This window comes from Syngnathoides biaculeatus, chromosome 20 (genome assembly GCF_019802595.1).
Source record: "Syngnathoides biaculeatus isolate LvHL_M chromosome 20, ASM1980259v1, whole genome shotgun sequence".
Lineage (NCBI taxonomy): Eukaryota > Metazoa > Chordata > Actinopteri > Syngnathiformes > Syngnathidae > Syngnathoides > Syngnathoides biaculeatus.
Genome location: NC_084659.1, coordinates 12,412,682 through 12,435,304, shown reverse-complemented (window position 1 = coordinate 12,435,304; position 22,623 = coordinate 12,412,682). Strand labels below are relative to the sequence as shown.

Sequence of the window (22,623 nt, the reverse complement as noted above, 5' to 3'; positions counted from 1 at the left end):
AATCACAAACTTAACCATGCCTCCTGAAGTCAGACAATTAGCAAAAATATCAGCGCAGCAAGAAAACAATAGCTGTCCGATTTACCGGCTGATTTCTCACTTGCATTCTTAGCTAACAGTGAAATATCGTTGAAGAGCAGACAGCAGGGCTTCAAGTATTTCAGCGAGCGGTATTTCAATGGTATTTACATGCATATCGACGGAGAAACCATTGCTATTAGCGTGAGATCTTTGCGGAGTCAGAGGAAGACCGAGAAGCCACAAAATATAATATATTATAACCCAAAGACGAATTCGTCATTGACAGTTTCCTATTTTCGCGTTACATATCACACTTGTGTGCAGAATCTGTATATGTATCTGTATAGCCGTTTGTGAACAGCCGTATGAAGGAAAAGAAGGCGAGGCTTGATTTACGAGTTGTTTCTCTCGTTTTCTTTGTGTAACGTCACGCGCTCCCCTCAATAATTATTCTTGAATTAGTGCCGAACCTACGTAAGTCCCGACCGAGTACGACAATCACTGCTTTAGTGTCCTCAAACATCCTTCCTTCAGTCTTGGTGTCTCGGTGTACGTCGAAGGCTTTTAGGACTCGCTAGTCCGGTGTAGCTTAGCTCGCTAGCCACCAACAAAGAGAAACGTTTGTGCAAAGGTCCTCGCACAGTATCGCTCAACACAGATCAAGTGTGTCAATCATTCAGACGTAGGTATGTTATGCAAGCCAAGAACTGCTAATTCATTTATATGAGACATGCATTGAAAATCAAATATAGGGCATACCTGCGTGCAAACATAGTCCGGTTTATCTTAGCTCGCTAGCCGGCAACAAAGAGACACGTTTGTGCAGTAAGATCATCGCAAAATATCGCTCAACACAGATCAAGTGTGTCAATCATTCACACGTAGCTATATTATGCAAGCAGAGAAATGCTAATTCCTTTATATGAGACATGTATTGAAAATCAAATTTTGGGTTTACCTTCGTGCAAACATATCTGTTCCGGTTGATTTTAGATGGATTCAGTTGATCATGCGGTCTTCCACAAAGTTTAATCCATCGAAGACATTTTTCGTACTCTGTCTTCGGTTTTGGAAAGGGTATAAATTGAACTCCACCAACTAGCCAATCAGGATACCTGTCGTCACTATTACAAAAGCTGTGACTACACCTCTAATCCCTAAGACGTGATAAAACGCAAACAAAAGCTCTACTGAACCATGCGACTTTGTCTGAGGTTATGGCGGACGACAACAAGGGGCGTGGTTTAGGCCCATCTCTGGCCTCTGATTGGTCAGCGACGCGGCCCACGCAATTTCTACGGAGGCGAAAACATCAAATTTGGCATTAAATATGGTTCTTTTATGCCAAGTGTCTCTCGTTTTTCCACGTACCTTCATTTACTATCACCTTCTAAATGTTTAACGGTCTCGGACAAAACTCCGGGCGTCGTGCGATAAGAAGTATTTTTGCGTTGTCTCCAACTGACTTAGCATTGAACAATGGTTTGTTTGACGGACACTTCCGGCCTGTGATGTGATTTGATGACGTAGGTGTACGAGCTCTATAGCGCACATCCCTTACACACTTAAAAAGAAATGCTTTTGTGATCTATAGGAACTGTAATAAATATTTACGAGGCATTTGTGTCCAAAAATGTGGGCAAGTCTTAATCTGGCTACTTAAATCAAATGTTCCATCAAAAAATTTCAAAGTTCAAAACGATACAAACGGTTAGGGATAGGGTTAAAAATTCTATTTTGGGGGGCTTTTTACCTGCAGACTTTATCCTAATGCATAGGAATTACTTTTGGCATTAAACATTTGAATTTTCATTAAATACTTCATGACAACTACTATTCTCACCAGCACACTTGTGTGTCTTGAGGCGATCCTTCCGAGAGAATCTTTGACCGCACCCTGAGCAGGAAAACGGTTTCTCTCCGGTGTGCGTTCTCGTGTGTATTTTTAAGGCTCCCTTCTGAGTGAACCTTTGACCACAAACTGAGCAGGAATAAAGTTTTTCTCCAGTGTGCATTCTCATGTGTATCTTTAAGGTTCCTTTCTGAGTGAATCTTTGACCACATTCTGAGCAGGAAAAAGGTTTATCTCCAGTGTGGGTCCTTGCGTGTATTGTCAATTTTCCCTTTGCAGTGAACCTTTGACCGCAAATTAAGCAAGCAAACGGTTTCTCTCCAGTGTGCCTTCTTGCGTGCACTGTTAATTTCCCATTCTCGGAGAACCTTTGACCGCAAACTGAACAGGCAAAAGGTTTCTCTCCAGTGTGTGTTCTTGTGTGCCTGGTCAAGTCTCCTTTATAAGAGAATCTTTTACCACAATCTGAACAGGCAAAAGCTTTTTCTCCAGTGTGTGTTCTCGTGTGCTGTTTCAAACTGCTCTTAAAAGCAAAGGTTTTCCCACACTGGGAACATTTCCATCGTTTGTCATCAGTGTGACATGACATACCACCTTCAGACTGTTGATCTTCATCATCATCATCATCATCGTCAGCACGAGGCGAGTGAGATGTCATGTCTAATTGTGGATCTAAGTGGCGTTCTGACTGTGATCCTCCACAGTGGTCTGCATCACCTTCTGTAGTCATGTGTTGACTTGAGTTGCTTCTGCTCTCCTCAGCCTCAAATTCATCTTCACTCTTCAAATGGACACCAGTTGATGGAAACTCGGTGATATCCGCCTCTTCCTCGTCGAAGTAGGGCTGCGCTTTTTCCTTCTCTTTTTTCATGGACGTTGGCTCCAATTCCTCCGCCTCCTCTTTGATGCGGACGTGCGCTTCATTCTCCACTTCCTCTTTAATGCGACGAGACTCTGGCTGAAGCCGCTCAGGACGAAGATCTTTATTGATGTCTACAAGACAAGACCAAAAAAAAAAGAAAAAAAGAGAAAGGATGAACAAAATTGCTAATTCTACTTTGGTACTAATCTATTCTTTTTAGGAAAGAGCAAAATCAATAATGTAATTGTAACGGTAACAGTTTAAACCAGGATTGGCAAATTTATTTCTGTCGTGGGCCACTTTGTAGTTCCGGTTTACCTCAGAGGGCCGTTATGACCATAAAAATCTTTTATCGCCTCATTATATTTGGCGGAGAAATATATTAGGATAGTACAGGGCATGTAGGAGGGCAGCAGAACAGCGGTGAGGTGTGCCGTTGGTGTGTCAGAAGAATTTAAGGTGGAGGTGGGACTGCATCAGGGATCCGCCCTGAGCCCCTTCCTGTTTGTGGTAGTAATGGATAGGCTGACAGATGAGGTTGGACTGGAATCCCCTTGGACGATGATGTTCGCAGATGATATTGTGAGCCGCAGTGAAAGCAGGAAGCAGGCGGAGGAACAATTAGAAAGATGGAGGCATGCAACTGGAAAGGAGAGGAATGAAGATTAGCCGAAGTAAAACAACATATATGTGCACAAATGAGAGGGGCGGAGGAGGAAGAGTGAAGCTCCAGGGAGAAGAATTAGCGAAGGTGGACGACTTCAAATCTTTAGAGTGAACAATCCAGAACAATGGTGAGTGTGGTAAGGAAGTGAAGAAACTGGTCCAAGCAGGTTGGAACAGCTGGCGAAAGGTGTCTGGTGTGTTATGTGACAGAAGAGTCTCTGCTAGGATGAAGGCCAAAGTTTACAATACAGTGGTGAGGCCGGCCATGATGTACGGATTAGAGACGGTGGCACTGAAGAAACAACAGGAAGCTGAACTGGAGGTGGCAGAAATGAAGATGTTGAGGTTCTCGCTCGGAGTGACCAGGTTGGATAGGATTAGAAATGAGCTCATTAGAGGGACAGCCAAAGCTGGATGTTTTGCAGACAAGATTCGAGAGAGCAGACTTCGATGGTTTGGACATGTTCAGAGGTGAGAGAGTGAGTGTATTGGTGGATGGGTGCTGAGGATGGAGCTGCCAGGGAAGAGAGCGAGAGGAAGACCAAAGAGAAGGTTTATGGATGTGGTGAGGGAAGACATGAGGGCAGTTGGGGTTAGAGAGGAAGATGCAGGAGATAGGCTAAGATGGCAAAAGATGACACGCTGTGGCGACCCCTAACGGGTCAAGCCGAAAGAAAAAGAAGATTCTATTTACACCTGAAATTTATGTGGAATCCGAAATAGAGACAAATGGGTTTTTCAAATATCTTTCAGGCTTGGTAACACAAAAACTGCTAGTAATCTCTCAATGTTATCATTTATGATGTGACGGTTTGAAATTTTTATACACATTTTCACAAGGATCACGGAAGTTGACATTGATCATTTGTCCTTCTCGAGCCACATAAAATCATGCGTCGGGCTGGATTTGGCCCCCACGGCCTTGACTTTGACACCCGTGGTCTGAATTATGCTAAAAAAATTTCAACCTGTTTGTGACCCACGTAAAATTTCTCCATGACTCACTTGTGGGTCCCGACCCACCAGTTGAGAATCCCCAGTCTCGACGGTCCGAATTTCTGGAACCTAATCCTAGCGATTAATGAGCAACACTGTAGTCGGGCGCTGACCCGTCACGCATGCCAAACAGCCTGTTCATTCGGTTTCCAAGTGAAAAAAGGAATATATGACTCGTGGAAAGGGAAATTCTATTGACTGGAAAAAACAGGGTCAGATATGTGGTGCCTGACAAACATTCCAAACTCAGAGCTGATCACTTCGAACTTGACTTTGTTTTGAGGACCGCCCTGTTTGGAGAAAGACTCAGCAAAAAGTATTAGGTACAGAGGCAGAGGCTGCGATCTTCCAGCCGTCAAGTCCCCAACCATCAGCAAGAGAACTAAATATTGCAGCCTCCGTGGTGCCGTGGACACGTGGCACACAAGAGGTGACAATTTCCTTGTACAGTGGTGCCTCTACTTACAAAATAAATTTGTTCCGGAAGTTGCTTCATCATGTGATTTTTTTGTAAATATAAGTGCATTTTAAGTGGGAATAGTCAAATCCAGGCGGCACGGTGGAACAGCTGGGTAAAGCGCTGGCCTCACAGTTCTGAGGTCCCGGGTTCGATCCCGGCCCCGCCTGTATGGAGTTTGCATGTTCTCCCCGTGTCTGCGTGGGTTTTCTCCGAGCACTTTTTCTCCCACATCCCAAAAACATGCAACATTAAAGCTCAAGTGTCATGAAATGGATGATTTTTAGTATGTTATTAATGGAAAAACGGCAGCCGGTATGGACCCATCTGTTTTTTCACCACAAAACATAATTTTGACGTACACAGCTTTTTGTAAAACCCGCCATGAAAATCCTCTCAAGGGATTTGAAGCAGGAAGTGATGTACACAGCAGGACTGCCCTCAAGTGGACTCGTTGGTTTCTATTAGTTTTACCTCCAGGAAGGTAGCTCGTTGTTCCTTTGTGTTAGCCAAAATGCCGGCTCGTTGCATTGCTGGACATTCCTTGAAAAACTCAAGAGGATGGATTTACCTGCGTAAGTTTGCAAGAGACCCGGTTCGTTGTGAAAAATGGATTGCATAGGTGCAAAGGACGATAGCTTCATGGGTTCCAAATGACAAGTAGGTGTGTATACAGCTACTAAAAAAAAATAATACATAATAGAATCCATCCTCCCGATTGTTCGAATAATGTCCAGCAATACAACAAGCCAGCATTTTGGCTAACACGAAGGAACAAAGAAATACCATCCAGCAGGCAAAACTAGTAGAAACATATGAGACCGCCTGAGGCCTGAATGGGCATCTGCTACTAACAACACTTTCCTGCTTCTTCTCGAAAACAAATCCCTCAAGAAGATTTTCGTGGCGGGAGTGACAAAAACCCATATATGGCAAAATCATGTTATGTGGTGAAAAAACGCATGGGTCCATTGCGGCTGCCTTTTTTTTTTTTTTTTTTTTTTTTAATAATACACTAAAAATAATGCATTTCATGACAGTGGAGCTTTAAGAACATCTCTAGTAACGAAAAATCCAGGTTACGAAGGGAAAAAAATGGCGCTGGATTCCACTAACCCTAAGCATCCTGTATCTTGGTTTGTGTGCCGCGATAGAGCTGCTCTCCCTTATGACGTATGACAGGGGTGTTAAATGTGTCGATGTGTGCGTTGCACGGCCTCCGTGTTGGGCTTGCCCGTGAAGGCTGCCGTGTAAGCTCGCCCGCAAAGGCTGGCATGATGGCTTGCGAGCGAAGGATGCCACCTTGTCCCTTGCGGACAAGCATGGCTTCGGCCAGGCTGGCTCATAGATACTCTCTGGGAGTTTTTCGCCTCCGCGGCAGCATGTCCGCTGGTCACTTTGTTTATGGCGCACTCAGCTGCGAGCGACAACAACGCCGTAAAGCGGCCCGGTTTGGCACCGCGATGAACCAGCTCGGTGCCACCCCGGCCGAAGCCGTGATTGGCTCGGCGCACCCGGGCCGCGGCGTTGTGATCGCTCGCAGCTGAGTACGCTACATACTGTCATACTGTTGGGGAGTCTGTTGTTTGTTAGAAGTGATCCGCATATCATCTAAATATGCCCCGAAACGATAGGATAGTATTGCCCCAGACACTTGACTCGATTGTGAGACATTCTCTTCTTCGAATAGAGCTTCCGTGTCTGAATGGGCGTGTCCCGCAGTAGGGGCCACAGCGTGTTTTCAATGGCGAAGGTCCGGGGTGACGTCACGGACAGTAAATGCAGCCAATATGGCGACCACTTGGATGTCAAATGAGACTTCTGCAACTTTGCGCATGGATGACGTGCTCTCCTCTCGTAATTATTTTTTCGTGTAGACAATGAAGTGAATAATGTTATATGTATTTCTCATTTCACTATCTAGTTTTGAATGTTTATAGGGATGACACTTGACCTTTTATGACCTTCTGAAGAAGGACGGCGAAGAGGGAACTTCGGAACAGAAGTCACACCCGGCGTTTAGGGCATCGCGTGGGAGGACTGAATTTCACTCCGTTTTTCGGCCTGGCAAGGCATCGTGTGCAGACCAGAAAGCGGCGAAAGAATTTGTTTGGAAATTCGAACAATTGGCAGTGGAAGAAAGCTCGGTTGCACACCAAGTTTTCAATTGTGACGAGACGGGCCAATTTTAGAAAAAGTGTACATTTGTAACACCGGAGGAGAAGTAACTGCCAGGCCACAAGTCAATGAAGGACCGCCTTACGCTTACTCTTTGTGCCAATGCCAGCGGGGATTTTTGAGTCACTTGCCCTAATTTTTTGCATTGTTGCGCAACACCAAAGGTAAATATATATATATTTTTTTAATTATTATCCTTTATATTATGTACTTATTTTTGGAGGCAGCAGTGGGGTGAGAGGGCTTGGAACGGATTAGGGTATTTACATGTAAATTGCAAATTCAGGTTAAGAAATTATTTCCGGAACGGATTAATTGATAAATTCAAGGCACCACTGTACATAATGTAAAGAATAATAAAAAATGGCGTTCATTTACCTTTGGCGTTGGGAGATTATACGAAGAGAAGGGTGAGTGACAAGCAAACAGCATCGTGGGGGACAGGACGGAGGCAAACTTTGACAGCCGAGAGAAAATACGTACGAACAACTTAATTCCACTAAAGTTTCTTGGGGGCCCATGGTGAAGAAAGATGAATAAACTTCCAAAAAACACAAACAAAAATGTTGTACTTTTCTAATGTGAGCTAGCTTTATTCAGTGACATTCAAGTGTCCAAGGAAATAGAAAAGCATCATGGCTAAAAGACTAACGTCCCTCCTAGCCAATGGGATGCCACGAAGATGCGACAGCGATAGCTATTGGGAGGGCAGCTCTATCCCGCCACGTTCAAACCAAGATACAGGAAGAGCATCATGGGTAAAGACTGACATCCCTTCTAGCCAATGGGATGCCAGGAAGATGCTACCACGATAGCCAATGGGAGAGCAGCTCTATCCATCCATGTTCAAACCAAGATACAGGAAGTGCATCATGGGTAAAGACTGACATCCCTTCTAGCCAATGGGATGCCAGGAAGATGCTACCACGATAGCCAATGGGAGAGCAGCTCTATCCATCCATGTTCAAACCAAGATAAAAGAAGTGCATCATGGGTAAAGAGTGACGTCCCTTCTAGCCAATGGGATGCCAGGAAGATGGTACCACGATAGCCAATGGGAGAGCAGGTCTATCCATCCATGTTCAAACCAAGATACAAGAAGTGCATCATGGGTAAAGAGTGACGACCCTCCTAGCCAATGGGATGCCAGGAAGATGGTACCACGATAGCCAATGGGAGAGCAGGTCTATCCATCCATGTTCAAACCAAGATACAGGAAGTGCATCATGGGTAAAGAGTGACGTCCCTCCTAGCCAATGGGATCCCAGGAAGAATCTAGGGTGACAGCCAATGGGGGTCCTGCTATATATTACCACAGAAATCATGATACAGGAAGTGCATCAGGGATAAAGATTGATGTCCCTCCTCGCCAATGGATGCCAGGAAGATGTACGTGACAGCCAATGAGAGAGCAGCTCTATCGCGCCACACAAACCAAGATACAGGATGTTTACGTTGGGTGGAATCCAGCGCCATTTTTTTTCCCTTTTCTGTCCTGAATATTTTCTTCGTAACGAGAGAATATTTTTCTGCGGAGGCGTTTTTGTAACCTGAACTTTTCTTTACTAGAGATGTTCGTAAGTACAGGCACCACTCTATCAACTGGGGCATGTTCTGGCTCTCATTTTATCACGTTCACTAGGTTTGTGCCTGTATTTTGACATTCATTTTGACAGGAAATAATTTGGCGGCCATTTTAGGAATCAGGTTAGCAGTCACTTTTCTGCTGGACGTTTTGCCTTGTTTGGACCTTCGAAACATGTACCATCTATCAATTTGGTCGAATGCGATCCCGGCCATTTAGAAAAGAGGGCGAATAGGCGTGCCTCAGGGTGGTGTTCGATCCCCACTCCTGTTCAATTTATACATGCCAAAAAATCCCCATGCCGCCCGCCGATGTCGCTCTCACGTCGTGAGCCGACGACATCTCGATCTACGCGTCCGACAGCAACATCAATGCCGCGTGAGAGCGTGTGAACGACTACCTCGACAATTGACCCCTCCGTACAGGGCACTTAACCACGCCTCCTGAAGTGACGTCACGCCACGTGCGCTGACATAAGACAAACAATTTGTAAAAAATGGCAAATACAATACAATACAATACATTGTTAGACGTGCAGACGCCATGCTTCTGATTTCATTCAAATCAACGATATATTATAGACTCTAAATACAATACTATTACAAATGGCGGGAGCAAAAACGGGCTTTATCCAATATACAAAATGGCGGGAGCAAAAACGGGCTTCATCCAATATCCACGGAGGGGTCAATTGACCCCTCCGTGGATATTGCGCAATCCGTGTCACTGACCAATCAGAGGCCAGAGATCTGCATAAACCAAAGCCCGTTTTTGCTCCCGCCATTTTCTCAGACACCATTGAATGGTCCAGTATAGGTTTTGTTAGCGTTTTATCGCGTATTTGGGTTATTTAACAAAAAATATGGTTAAGAGGTGTAGTCACGGACTTTGTAATAGTGACGACAGGTATCCCGAAAGGCGAGTTGGTGGAGTTCGATTCGTACCCTTTCCAAAACCGAAGACCCAGTCCGAAAAATGCCTTCGATGGATCAAACTTTGTGGAAGACCGCATCATCAACTAAATCCATCTAATATCAACCGGAACACATATGTTTGCACGAAGCTATGCCCTATATTTGATTTTCAATACATGTCTCGTATAAATGAATTCGAAGTTCTTCGCTAGCATAACACTGCTGCGTGTGAACGATTGACACACTTATTCTTTGTTGAGCGATATTTAGCGATGATCGGACTGCACAAACGTATTGATTTCTTGCTGGCTCGCGGCCAGAAGCTTAACCAGACTGTGTTAGCACAAAGATATGCCCTAAATTTGATTTTTAATCCACGTCTCGTATAAATGAATGAGACGTTCATCGCTAGCATAACACTGCTACGTGTGAACGATTGACACACTGATTCTTTGTTGAGCGATATTTAGCGATGATCGGACTGCACAAACGTATTGATTTCTTGCTGGCTAGCGGCCGAAGCTTAACCAGACTGTGTTTGCACAAAGATATGCCCTAAATTTGATTTTTAATCCACGTCTCGTATAAATGAATGAGACGTTCTCCGCTAGCATAACATTGCTACGTGTGAATGATTGAATAAAATCAGAAGCATGGCGTCTCTCTCAGTTCAAAATGTATTGTATTTAGAATCTATAATATATCGTTGATTTGAATGAAATCAGAAGCATGGAGTCTCTCTCAGTTAAGAATGTATTGTATTGTATTTGCCATTTTTACTGTTTGTCTTACGTCAGCGCACGTGGCGTGACGTCACTTCAGGAGGCGTGGTTAAGTGCCCTGTACGGAGGGGTCAAGTCCTGGTCAAACATGAACTCCGTCACTCTGTCCACCACGTTCTCCTCATCATATATCCACACACGAAGTTTATGATCTAGTTTTGGAAGGGGAATAGGTTTTTCAACTATTGGTCACGTTTGGTAAAAAAAATAAATAAATACTTGTAATATCTCAACATTATCATTTACGATGCGTGACAATTTCAAATTATGGTACAGATTTTTCACAAGATTCATGGAAGTTGACACACTAGATTTGTCTTTGCCGGTCACATAAAAATCACGTGGCCGGCCGGATTTGGCCCTCGGGCCTTGAGTTTGACACCTGTGCTCGTGAGGATAAGATGGACGGAAAATGGATGAATGTTTAAATGTATTCAATATGCACTTGGCTGGCAACCAGTTCAGGGTGTACCCCGCCTCCTGCCCGTTGACAGCTGGGATAGGCTCCAGCGTTCTTGGGGACCCTCGTGAGGATAAGCGATGAAGAAAATGGATGGATGTATTCAATATCATGTCTTATATTGTTATTCTAGTTTACCAACAGAATTAAAGTCAGTCCCAAGTGTCCATGTTTTTAAATCAAGGTTTAAAAAAACTTTTTATCCTCATGCTTATGATTGAACATTTCCCATTTTCCAAATTTTTAGTCATTTTATTCCGTTTGAAAATGCTTTCGATCGGTCTACGTCAGGTGCGTCAAAGTCATTTTTGTCACGGGCCGCGTTGTAGTGACAGTTTCCTTCAGAGGGCCGCTATGACTGAAATTTTTTTTTTTAATTTTTGATTGCCTCATCATATTTACAAATGAAATTTATTGGAATCAGAAATAAAGGGGGATGGGTTTTTTAACTATCGTTCATGTTTGGCATCACAAAAATGGTTTTAATATTCCGTTATGATTTATGATACATGACATCCATCCATCCAGTTTCTTTGCCGCTTATCCTCACAAGTGCCACAGGCGTGCTGGAGCCTACAAGTGGAAGAATTTTAGCAAATCAACACTTTTAATATTATTATTTAATATATCCATCCATTTTCTTAGCATCTTATCCTCACAAGGGTCGCGGGGAGTGCTGGAGCCTATCCCAGGTGTCAACAGGCAGGAGGCAGGGTTACACCCTGAACCGGTTGCCAGCCAATCGTAGGGCACATGGAGACAAACAGCCGCACTCAAAATCACACCTAGTAGTGTCCAATTAATGTTGCATGTTTTTGGGGTGTGGGAAGAAACTGAAGTGCCCAGAGGAAACCCATGCAAGCACGGGGAGAACATGCAAACTCCACACTGGTGGGGCCAGGATCGAACCTGGGTCCTCAGAACTGTGAGGCCAACGCTTTACCAGCTGATCCACCGTGCCGCCTGATATATGACAATTAGACTTTTTTTGGTACAGATTTTCACAAGAACCATGGAAGTTGACAAACTAGATTTGCCTTTGCGGGCCACATTCAATCATGCGGCGGGCCGGGTCCGGCCCCCGGGCTTTCACTTTGACACCCGTGTTGGTTTTGTTTTGTTTCATGTCATTGTATGTGTCAAGCAGATCAGGAAAAGCTCATCCGTGGTTTTATCTGAAGTAGACTTGACTACTGTAATGGTCTTGTTCTCCCAAAAAAAAAAAAAAAAAAGTCATTCAGAATGGTGCAGCTCGCGTTCTGACCAAAACAAAGCGGTCAGAGCATAGAACTCCAATGCTAAAGTCCTTGCACTGGCTTCCAGTCAGCTTTAGAATAGATTTGAAAGTTCTGCTACTGGTCTATAAATCACCAAATGATTTAAGTCCTGAATACATGAAAGAAATGCTTACTGAATCCAAACTCAGAAGAGCTCTGAGATCGACTGACTCAGATCAAATAGTGGATCGCAGAGTCCAAAGCAAGCGTAGCGAAGCAGCATTTAGCCATTATGCTACACGAAAATGGAATAAATTGCCAACAGAGGTGAGGTCAGCCCCAAGTGTGAAAGTTTTTAAATCCACATTGAAAACTCGTCTTTTTTTTTCTTATGCTTTTTTAGAAAATATCCACTTTTTGATCAAACTACTTGCACTGTATGCGGTGTTAATTCTTTTTTTTTTAATATATATTTTGTTCGTCATTTTTATTGTTTTTATCCCATTTTAAATGTTTTATCGCTTTCATTTTCAAATGCCTTTAATCATGTAAATCCCATTGAGTTACTGTGTGTATAAAATATAATATATATATATATATATATATATATATATATATATATATATATATATATACAAATAAATTTGCTTTACTTTACTACTATTTCTTTTTCCGTGTACTCCAATTGACATTTTATTCCGAGATGTGAATACGGATTTTGTGTATGATGTCACATTTCTTGTCCGGCTTAATTTTTTCTTTCAGGTGTAAGAGTTGTTTTTTTAAAGGTCAAGTGTCATCCCTATAAACATTCTAAAATAGATTTTGTCATGAAAAATACATATAATATTATTCACTTCAATGTCTACACGAAAAAATAAATATGAGCGGAGAGCGCGTCATCCATGCGCAAAGTTGCGGGATTCTCATTCGACAGCCAAGTGGTCGCCATATTGGCTGCATCCCCTGTCCGTGATGTCACCCGGACATTCGCCAATGAAAACACACGGTGCACCCTACGATGGGAGACGAACACGCCCCTTCTGACACGGAAGCTCTTTTCAAAGAACATCTCACAACCGAGTGAAGTGAATGGGGCAACGTTACCCTATCGTTTCGAGCCATATTTAGATGATATGCGGATCACGACCAAATTGCATGCGGCCAAACCACTTCACCGTCCGATCCACCTCCACGCGGCGATTGTCATGGTCCTGCCGGACCCAGCCCTGGCTGTCCAGGTTCCCTACACACCTGCGTCTCGTCAGTGATAATGAACCCGAGTATATATAGCGGACAAGCTGGCTTTGCCAGATCGTTGCCATCCATGCTTCGTTCGCACTTCCTCGTTCCTGATCCCGAACCCCTGTGTACCGACCTCCGCCTGTCCTCCGACAAACCCCGTAAGCTTGAGGGTCTTCATACTGCTGCTCACTCTGACTGATCTCCTGTGTACCGATCCCTGCTAGCCCGCTGACCTGCCCTCTACGCCTGATGTCCTGGTCACCGCTGCTCCAATTGACCGTCTGCCTGATCCCCGACCTCGGAACGAATAAACACTTTTCCCAAACTGCCTCTGCGTCTCCGGAGTTCTGCATTTGGTTCCTCCCCCGCACAGATGGGTCTTGACAGCGGAGATAAAAACAACGCCGACGCCGCGGTCAAACCGCCTCTCCGTCCAATCCACCTCCACAGCTGAGATGGGCTTCAGCTGGAGTGGCACATTGACACATTTAGCACCCCTGACTTACGGATTAGCCCCCCCCCACTCCCCTACTATTATCTTTTTTAGTAGCTGTATACACACCTACCTGTCATTTGGAACCCATGAAGCTCTTGTCCTTTGCACCCGTGCAATCCATTTTTCATGACAGACTGGGTCTTTTGGAAAGGTATGAAGAGCGAATCCTTCCTCCCAAGTATTCGAGCAATAACCAGCAATGCAACGAGCCGGCATTTTGGCTAACACAAAGGAACAATGAGCTACCTTCTCGCAGGTAAAACTAATAGAAAGAAACGAGTCCGCCTGAGTACGCTACTGCCCTGTACGTCACTTCCTGCTTCTTCTCCAAAACAAATCCCTCAAGAGGATTTTAATGGCGGGAGTTACAAAAAGCCATACACGTCAAAATCATGTTTTGTGGTGAAGAAACGGATGGGTCAAAGCTAGCTGCCGTTTTTTCATTAACAACATACTAAACATCATGCACTTCATGACAGTGACCCTTTAAACAAGTCAGAGAGAAGTGAACCAACCTGCTGTGCGGAGCGCAGTTCGAGGCTGCAGACTGAAAACAGCATCCATTAGTTGACGTTGTGGATCTTGTGGTCCACAAAGTTCCTCCTCATACTCTGCTGTCCTTCTCGCACACATTTTCACATGACGATCACGACACTTTACGCTCTACGTTGGAGAAAAGCAAAAATTGGATAGATGAAACAATTACCGTGCTCCGCGGCCTACAGAGCGCACCTGGTTTTAGCCTCACCCAGTACATTTGTAAAGAGTAAAAACCATTACGTGCACAGATAACCCACAACTGTGTGAAAGCTGCAAGTGCCCACTTTGAAACCCACAGTCAAACACGAGATATTTACACAGAAAGACGGTAGACAGAAAGAGTTTATAACTAGCGCAGCGCTAGCGCTAACAGGGCCGGTAAAAGCCACTTCCTCGGCACATATATTCCACCGGTCTCATTTTAACCTTTTCCGCCCCCCTTGCGGCCGTTAGAAAAATGCAACAATTAGCTGCATCACCGCATAAACTGCAGGGTTGAAAGCGTGTGAAAAAAGTTGCGGCTTGTAGGCCGGAAATTCCGGTAGAAAGATTTGGACGTTGTGAGTTGAACCAGTTTTTCACGACTCGGGGGGTGGGCGAGCACATTGCAAAGGGGTAGGTGGACGCATGCTTGGAAAAGTTTTCACGGATACAGGTACCGGCATTATGTATTCAGAATTTTAAAATTTTCAAGTTTTTTAAAAACTATAATCTGATAAAGTTAGTGGTGGGAAAAAAAAAGATGATTTATTCAAATTTCTAATTTATTTAATATAAATAAATAAATAACAACAATAATAGTTATTATATAATGTAAAAATATAATAATAATCATAAATACATTTATTCAAAATGTTGATTATTTCTCAGATTACATTTTTAATGTTCAAACCCCTTACCTATTCAAAATGGTATCCTCCATGGGTCTCTACTAGGTCCCGTTTTATTCACTATTTACACACAGTGGGTACAGAAAGTATTCAGATCCTCCCTACAATTTCTCCACTTTGTTATATTGCAGCCATTTTCTTCAAGTTAGTTGAAAAAAAAAGAAATCAGATTTATTCAAATTTATTTCATTTCAATAAATAATAATAATAATATACTACTACAATTAGTCATTATTAATATTTATCTAATAATACATTTATTCAAAAATATTTATTCATTTATTAAAAATGTTGATTTTTTCACAGGATTATATTTTTAATGTTAAACCCTTTACCTATTCAAAATGGTATGCCCCAAGGGTCTCTACTAGGTCCCATTTTATTTACTATTTATATGCAGTGGGTACGGAAAGTATTCAGATCCTCCCTACAATTTCTCCACTTTGTTATATTGCAGCCATTTTCTTCATTCTTCATGAACATAGACACAGAACCCCACATTGAAAAAAAAAATGAATTATTGACATTTTGGCAGATGGAAAAAAAAAGAATAATGGAAATATCACACAGCCATAAGTATTCAGACCCTTTGTTGACCCAAAGAAAGCACAGTCAGAACAAGCAAACTCCAGGCAAGGAATTTGCATGTATTTCCCAAGCGTTTAGTAAGTTTGTATTATAGTTGCGTAACAAAATAAATACACTTTTCTACCGTATGCTAATTTATCGACAACTGAATTAAATTGGAAGGTGTACACACTGTAAATACTCTTGTATGTGACCCCTTGTATTTGGTACTTAAGATTTCATATTTTGATCTTTTTGCAAATGTTTTGATCTTCGCAATCGGCCCGCATTTGCTCACTTCCTGGACGTTCGGGAATAAACCACAGGCCCGGGGGCCAGATCCGGCCCGCCGCATGATTTTATGTGGCCCACGAAGGCAAACCACATGTCAACAAAAATGTCATATATCATAAATCATAACGTTGACGACAACAACGACCTGATTGTGGCCTGATGGTGCTTTCTTCACAGTTTTTTAAATGCTTGATTTCGTGGGTTTTATTTGCTGGAAGCCCAAATTACGTAAAAAAATAAAATAAAATACAGGAAATTATTTAAAGTGTAGACCCGCAATCTATAATATATGAAAGTTTCACTTTTTAAATGGAATGATGATGTGCTTTTTCACGATATTCCAATCTTCTCTTCAGTTTTAGTATGGATAAATGGCTGAAGTGTCCAGGTGCTCTGGATTTTTGATAAACATGAAAAGAATAATATATAACAAAAGCAGGATTATTTATTTAGAAGACTTATTTTCAAGGCAGCATTTTATTTTTAATAATTTCAATTCAAAAGAATACCATACTAGACAATTAAAAGTTTAAATTAAGGAGATGAAATAAAATTATTTTTATTCAATAAGCAGTTGTGTTAACTTCTATATGTATAGAAATATGTATACGCGAGGGGGCAAAAATGACAAAAATCCTCTGGGAGTAAACAAATGGTTTGGAGCCACTGGGTTAAACAAAAGTACAACAAGTATTTATGAATAATGAGACATATGAGACAACTTATGAACCCGTGAGATAAAATGAGAACTTAAACAGATTAATAAATTAAACATATGTTATAAAAGACTTGAGAAATTGTGTTACGACTATTATTTCAGTACCTCTGACGAATATAACTGATAGATGAGAGCTACTTATTGTTTTCATATTCAAGAGTTAATATTAGATATTCGTGTCGATCCAAACGGGAAAATAATACTCGGCTCGGACTGGATTTCTGTTTAGCGAAGTGTTGACTTCTCGAAAAACGGGTCTCATTGTTAGCATACGAAGCTAAATTAGGCCGAGAAACTTCGACGTACACCTAAAAGACTATAACCGAACACCAGGATTGAACCAATGTTGTTTTGGTCCAGTAAAGTAATATAAGGGGCTTACTGTGACAAGGATTCGACAAGTTTGAGACAAATTCAGAATTCGGGACCGTAGCTAAGTCTGAGGCGAGTGTCGTGACTGCCTTCCATAGATCAGAAGACATGATACGGGAGAATTATGGAGAGATCTGTTGACTAACGTGCCTCTTGGCGGCCATATTGAAAAGGTCGATACTCCGGTAAAAGACAACGTATGGAGATTTAAATTGAGTTGTAACTTGCTATTTTTTTCAAATGAAGTTTATGAGAGTTAGTGTTTTGTCAACATTAGAATATTTGTCATCAGTACACAATATATAAAAAAAAACAATAATCGTAGATGGGAAATGGGACTCGCTCCTCCCTTGTCTTGAATTTAGGGAGTTTTCGGTGTACGCAACGGTATGCAGCACAATGCCAGGATGTATCGGCGACCTCGGGCGTTTGCTTTTGTTGCCGTCCACACGCGTGAAATCCGTTGACGACGTTGCCCTTCCTTGTTTCGAGTCATCGTCCGCACAAAACTCAAAATGGCGTCTTATCTAGCTCGCCATATTTGTGAGACTCGTCACGCAAATCCATCCTCGCCTCCGACCACCTGGAATCGACCACGTTTTTTCTTTATTACCCCTAAAGTTTTTTTTAATATTCTTTTTTGTTAAGTATATTTTAAGCATAAACTTTATGATCCCAAAAAACAGTTCAATCGAACCTCGCGCATGCGCTGCCGACGTCGTTGCCAGCAACTTCCGCTACAGAGCTACTTCCGTGCACTTTTTTATTTTTTATTTAAGTTACCAAGGTCGTTCCAGGAATTATTTATTATCAAATTAGTTGTGAAGTGATTGAACCATCGATACACCAGAATACGTTGAAATACCAAAACATTATTTCATCATCTTGGTGGTGCACGGTTGAAGTTGCTCGGCGTAGTTAGCTTGTCTTGTTAGCCGCTAACACAATTTGCTACACGAAAAAAAACGACAGCAAAGTCATTAATCATTTTCTAGTTCATTTTTTGAATTCTCAATTAATTTATAGGCTTTACACGATCAGGATTTTGGGGGCCGATCACTACGGTGGCCTGAAAGTCCAATACAATACTGTTTGGTTGTCGTGTTTCATTTTCATATTATTGGTATTCGTGAAATGTTAAAGTGCTTCACAATTTTCATATTGTTTTGCACTTCCACGCCACCGTAGATCAGGAGGTTTACTACATTGTACGATATCCAGTACTTGTGTATTGGATAATGACGCTCTTCCAAGGTGTTGGTATGCATTTTAGACAAAAAGTGAACTATCAGTGACCCCTACCGGGCATTTAAGAAATGGTCACTGGCAAATTGATAGATTACGTACAATAAATTAGTAACAAGTAAAATAAAAATATATTACAATAGTTCCTAATAGAGAATAAGTGGGAGTATACTTCTCATTTTAATACATTTCAGTTGGCCAACATTTCATATCGGTCTGAAGTAATATTCTCAGATACAAAATTTGAAATTTTCAATAATTGTCAGGTTTTCAGCAAAGTAAAAACGTGAAAGATGAGTAATGAATTCATAAACTTTACAAGTTTACTTGTAATTTCGAATGAAATTACTGAACATGGTGACATCCTCCTGCTCCACTTCATCTTTAATAATTCATGAATACATGAAAGAAATGCTCACGGAATACAAACCCAGCCCGAAGTATGTTTTCATATCCAGATTTAAACTTTTTCTTCATCCTTTTTAGAGTACTTCTACTTTGTGGTGATATTTCATGCACTAAAAGCTGTGTTATTTGTACTTTTTGTTGTTAATGTTTATTTATTTATTTGAATACTTTTAATCATATAAAGCACATTGTGTATGAAATGTGCTATGCCACAGGTGTCCAACTCAAGGCCCGGGGGCCAGATCCGGCCCGCCATATGATTTTATGTGCCCCGTGAAGACAAATCATCTGAATCAACTTTTGGGATTTTTGCTTGATTTCTGATTCCAAAACTTGTTCATAAATTTCATGTGTAACTATAATGAGGCAATTAAATGTTTTTATGGTTTCAGAAGACAAATACACGTGTTTTGGTTAAGTCAATTCTCACGTGACTTCAGTGGTGTGTGACTTCTTAACGTCTGTTTTTGAGAACTCTGGCTCAGAGTGTGCTACAGGAAGTGAGTAAGTAGTAGTTTTATATATATGTATACATCCGTTTTTTTTGCCACTGATCCTCACGAGGGTCATGGGGAGTGCTGGAGCCCATCCCAGCTGTGAACAGGCAGGAGGCGGGGTACACCCTGAACTGGTTCCCAGCCAATCACAGGGGACATCGAGACAAACAGTTGCACTCACAATCACACCGAGGGTCAATTTAGAGTGTCCAATCAATGGTGCATGTTTTTGGGATGTGGGGAGAACCGCAGTGCCCGGAGAAAACCCACACAGGTACAGGAGAACATGCAAACTCTATACAGGTGGGGCCAGGATAGAACCCGGGTCCTCAGAACTGTGAGTTTAACACTTGACCAGTTGTTCCAGCGTGCCACTGGTATAGATACAATCTGTTCTTTATTTTTGCGAATACAACAATACTTGTAATATCTCAGGATTATCATTTATGACATGACAATTTGACATTTTGGTACAAAATAAAGAATCATGGAAGTTGACACACAAGTCTCTCTCTGTGGGCCACATAAATATCATCCAGAGGGCCGGATCTGGGCCCCCGGACCTAGACTTTGACACCTGTGGGCTAGATCATTTTAACAGAACCCGAAAGGACAGAAAGAGACGACATTGAGGTGATCTTGATTATTTTCTCACTCACTTGAATTCAGGATGTAGAATGGTGTACAACACAGGTGTCAAACTCAAGGAGCGGGGGCCAGACGGGCATGATTTTATGTGGCCCGCAAAGCCAAATCTGGAGTGTCAATTTCCATGATTCATGTCAAAATCTGGACCAAATTTCCTAATTGTCATATCATAAATGATAACGTTGGGATATCACAAGCATTTTTGTGTGACCAAACACGAATAGATGAAACACTAATTTGAACACTCTAAATTGCCCCTTGACACAGAAATATGTCTCGTAGCACGAGGCCCAGAGCCTTGTGCGATACCGTCGGACATTTAGAAGGTGAAAATAAACGACGGCACGTGGAAAAATGAGATAAACTCGGCATCGAGGACCCATATTTAATTCCGAAGTCGACGTTTTCGCCGACTGGAAATCGGACTGTTAACCCGCTTCCGCTTGTCTTGGACAACTTGGAAGTCGTCGAGATTTACACGGAAAAGTTTGAAAGCGTAGAAAAGACTAGACGCATGCAAATATTTCGTTGCTGGATCTGTTCTTAATCAAGAATAAATCCCACATAGCGATGGAGTCGCTCAGATTTTTTTCAGTACAAATAGCAGAATTTAAATAAATGACTCCTGGTTTTACACGAACTCGCATTCATTATCTATGATTGGAAAAAAAACAAAAACTTATTGGAAAAAAAAATGCTCCTCCGTACGCAAAGCATATCGCGGCCACACGTAAATTTCAGCGTTACAAACGTTTTTTTTTTTAAATTATGCATTGTTCTCAAATGAGTCCAATGCGTAATTGACCCCCCGCCCTCCCCGTAGAAATTGTGGCATCCGTGTCGCTGACCAATCAGAGGCCAGAGATCTGCATGAACCACGCCCCTTTTTGGGACCCGGCGTTCCTTCAGACAACATTGCATAGTCCAGTATAGCTTTTGTTGGCGTTTTATCGCGTATTTGGGTTATTTAACAAAAAATATGGTTAAGAGGTGTAGTCACGGACTTTGTAATAGTGACGACAGGTATCCTGAAAGGCTAGTTGGTGGAGTTCCATTCGTACCCTTTCCAAAACCGAAGACCCAGTACGAAAAATGTCTTCGATGGATCAAACTTTGTGGAAGACCGCATCATCAACTAAATCCATCTAATATCAACCGGAACACATGTGTTTGCACGAAGGTATGCCTTATATTTGATTTTTAATACACGTCTCGTATAAATGAATGAGACGTTCTCCGCTAATCTAATATCAACTGGAACAGCTTCAGCCCCCGTACACAGAAGCGCGTTGCGGCCACACTTTGAACTTCGGTAAACCTCTGTGTGACCGACGGTTTATTTTCTTTTTTTTAAATACGCATTGGACTCTTTTGAGAACAATCCGAAAAAAAGGAAAAAGAGATTTACCGAAGATTAACATGTTGCCACAACACTCTTCGCGTACGTTGGAGACTGTCGTTTTTTTTGTTGTTGTTTTTTTAAACGCAATGTTCTCAGATGAGCGAATTTGGCATTAGAAATAGTTCTTGGTAATTTGAGATTGAGAAGAATAATTCCTACCTGAAGTTAAGTGATCGCTACACAGGCGTGTGTGTATTTTGGTTGGGCACCATCCATCGAGATTAATTATCGAACAGGTTCAATTTCCCCCAGACTGTCGAGCAGCTCTTTGTGACCTGCAATATGGCGCAGTGAAAATGGTGACGTCACATGCATGAGCTCTAGACTCTTTCAGAAGAAACTCCCCAGTGAACTGTTTCTGGCTCATTTTACGAGGGCTAGCTTGGATTGTCGAGGCAAGAAAAAGACACCAAAGAATCAAGCACGGAAATGAGGCCAAAGCGAAAGTGGTTGTCTTTCAAAATAAGACACCTAGAAAAAGAAAAAAAAAAACAATTTAATCATTTATTATTCATTCTTTGCAGCCCGGTACAAAATGATCAACAGACCAGTACTAGGCCGGGGCCCGGTGGTTGGGGACCCCTTGTCTACAGTGAAAAAAAAAAGTATTTGAACACCCTGCTAAATTGCAAGTTCTCCCACTTAGAAATCATGGAGGGGTCTGAAATTTTCATCGAAGGTGCACGTCCATGACGGTCAATCTCAATCGGAGTGGAGCGCCATGCAAGGAATCGCCTCGTGGGGTCTCAATGATCCTTAGAAAGGTCAATCAGCCCAGGACTACACGACAGGACTTGATCAATGACCCGAAAAGAGCTGGGACCACCGTTTCCAAGGTGACTGTTGGTCATGGTTTGAAATCTTGCATAGCACGGAAGATTCCCCTCCTTTAACCGGCACATGTCAAGGCCCGTCTTAAGTTTACAATGACCATTTGGATGATAAGAGAGGAGTCATGGGAGAACGTTTTGTAGTGAGATGAGACCAAAATGGAACCTTTTGGCCATAATTCCAGTAACTGTGTTAGGAGGAAGATGAATGATGAGTTCCATCCCAAGAACACCATCCCTACTGTGAAGCATGGGGGTGGTAGCATCATGCTTTGGGGGTGTTTTTCTGAACATGGGACAGGAGAGGGTGACCACGGCCACGTATTGTGATATTTTGGGGAACAACCTCTTTCCCTCACTCAGAGCATTGAAGATGGGTCTTGGCTGGGTCTTTCAACATAAGAATGACCCGAAGCACACAGCCAGGAAAACCCAGGAGTGGCTCCGGAAGAAGCATGTCAAGGTTCTGGCGTGGCCTAGC

The 22,623-nt window shown here is 42.3% G+C and overlaps 1 protein-coding gene across 1 annotated transcript in view; it reads right to left on the bottom strand.

Moving 5' to 3' along the window:
• Positions 1-22,623, bottom strand: part of LOC133493978 (zinc finger protein 658-like) — a 36,371-nt gene that overhangs the window by 3,485 nt on the left and 10,263 nt on the right. Inside the window, exons 4-5 of the mRNA XM_061807993.1 lie at positions 14,247-14,394; positions 1,865-2,866 (exon numbers count right to left, since the gene is read on the bottom strand). Coding sequence (XP_061663977.1) covers positions 1,865-2,866; positions 14,247-14,394 — 1,150 coding nt within the window. The remainder of the gene's footprint in view (positions 1-1,864; positions 2,867-14,246; positions 14,395-22,623) is intronic.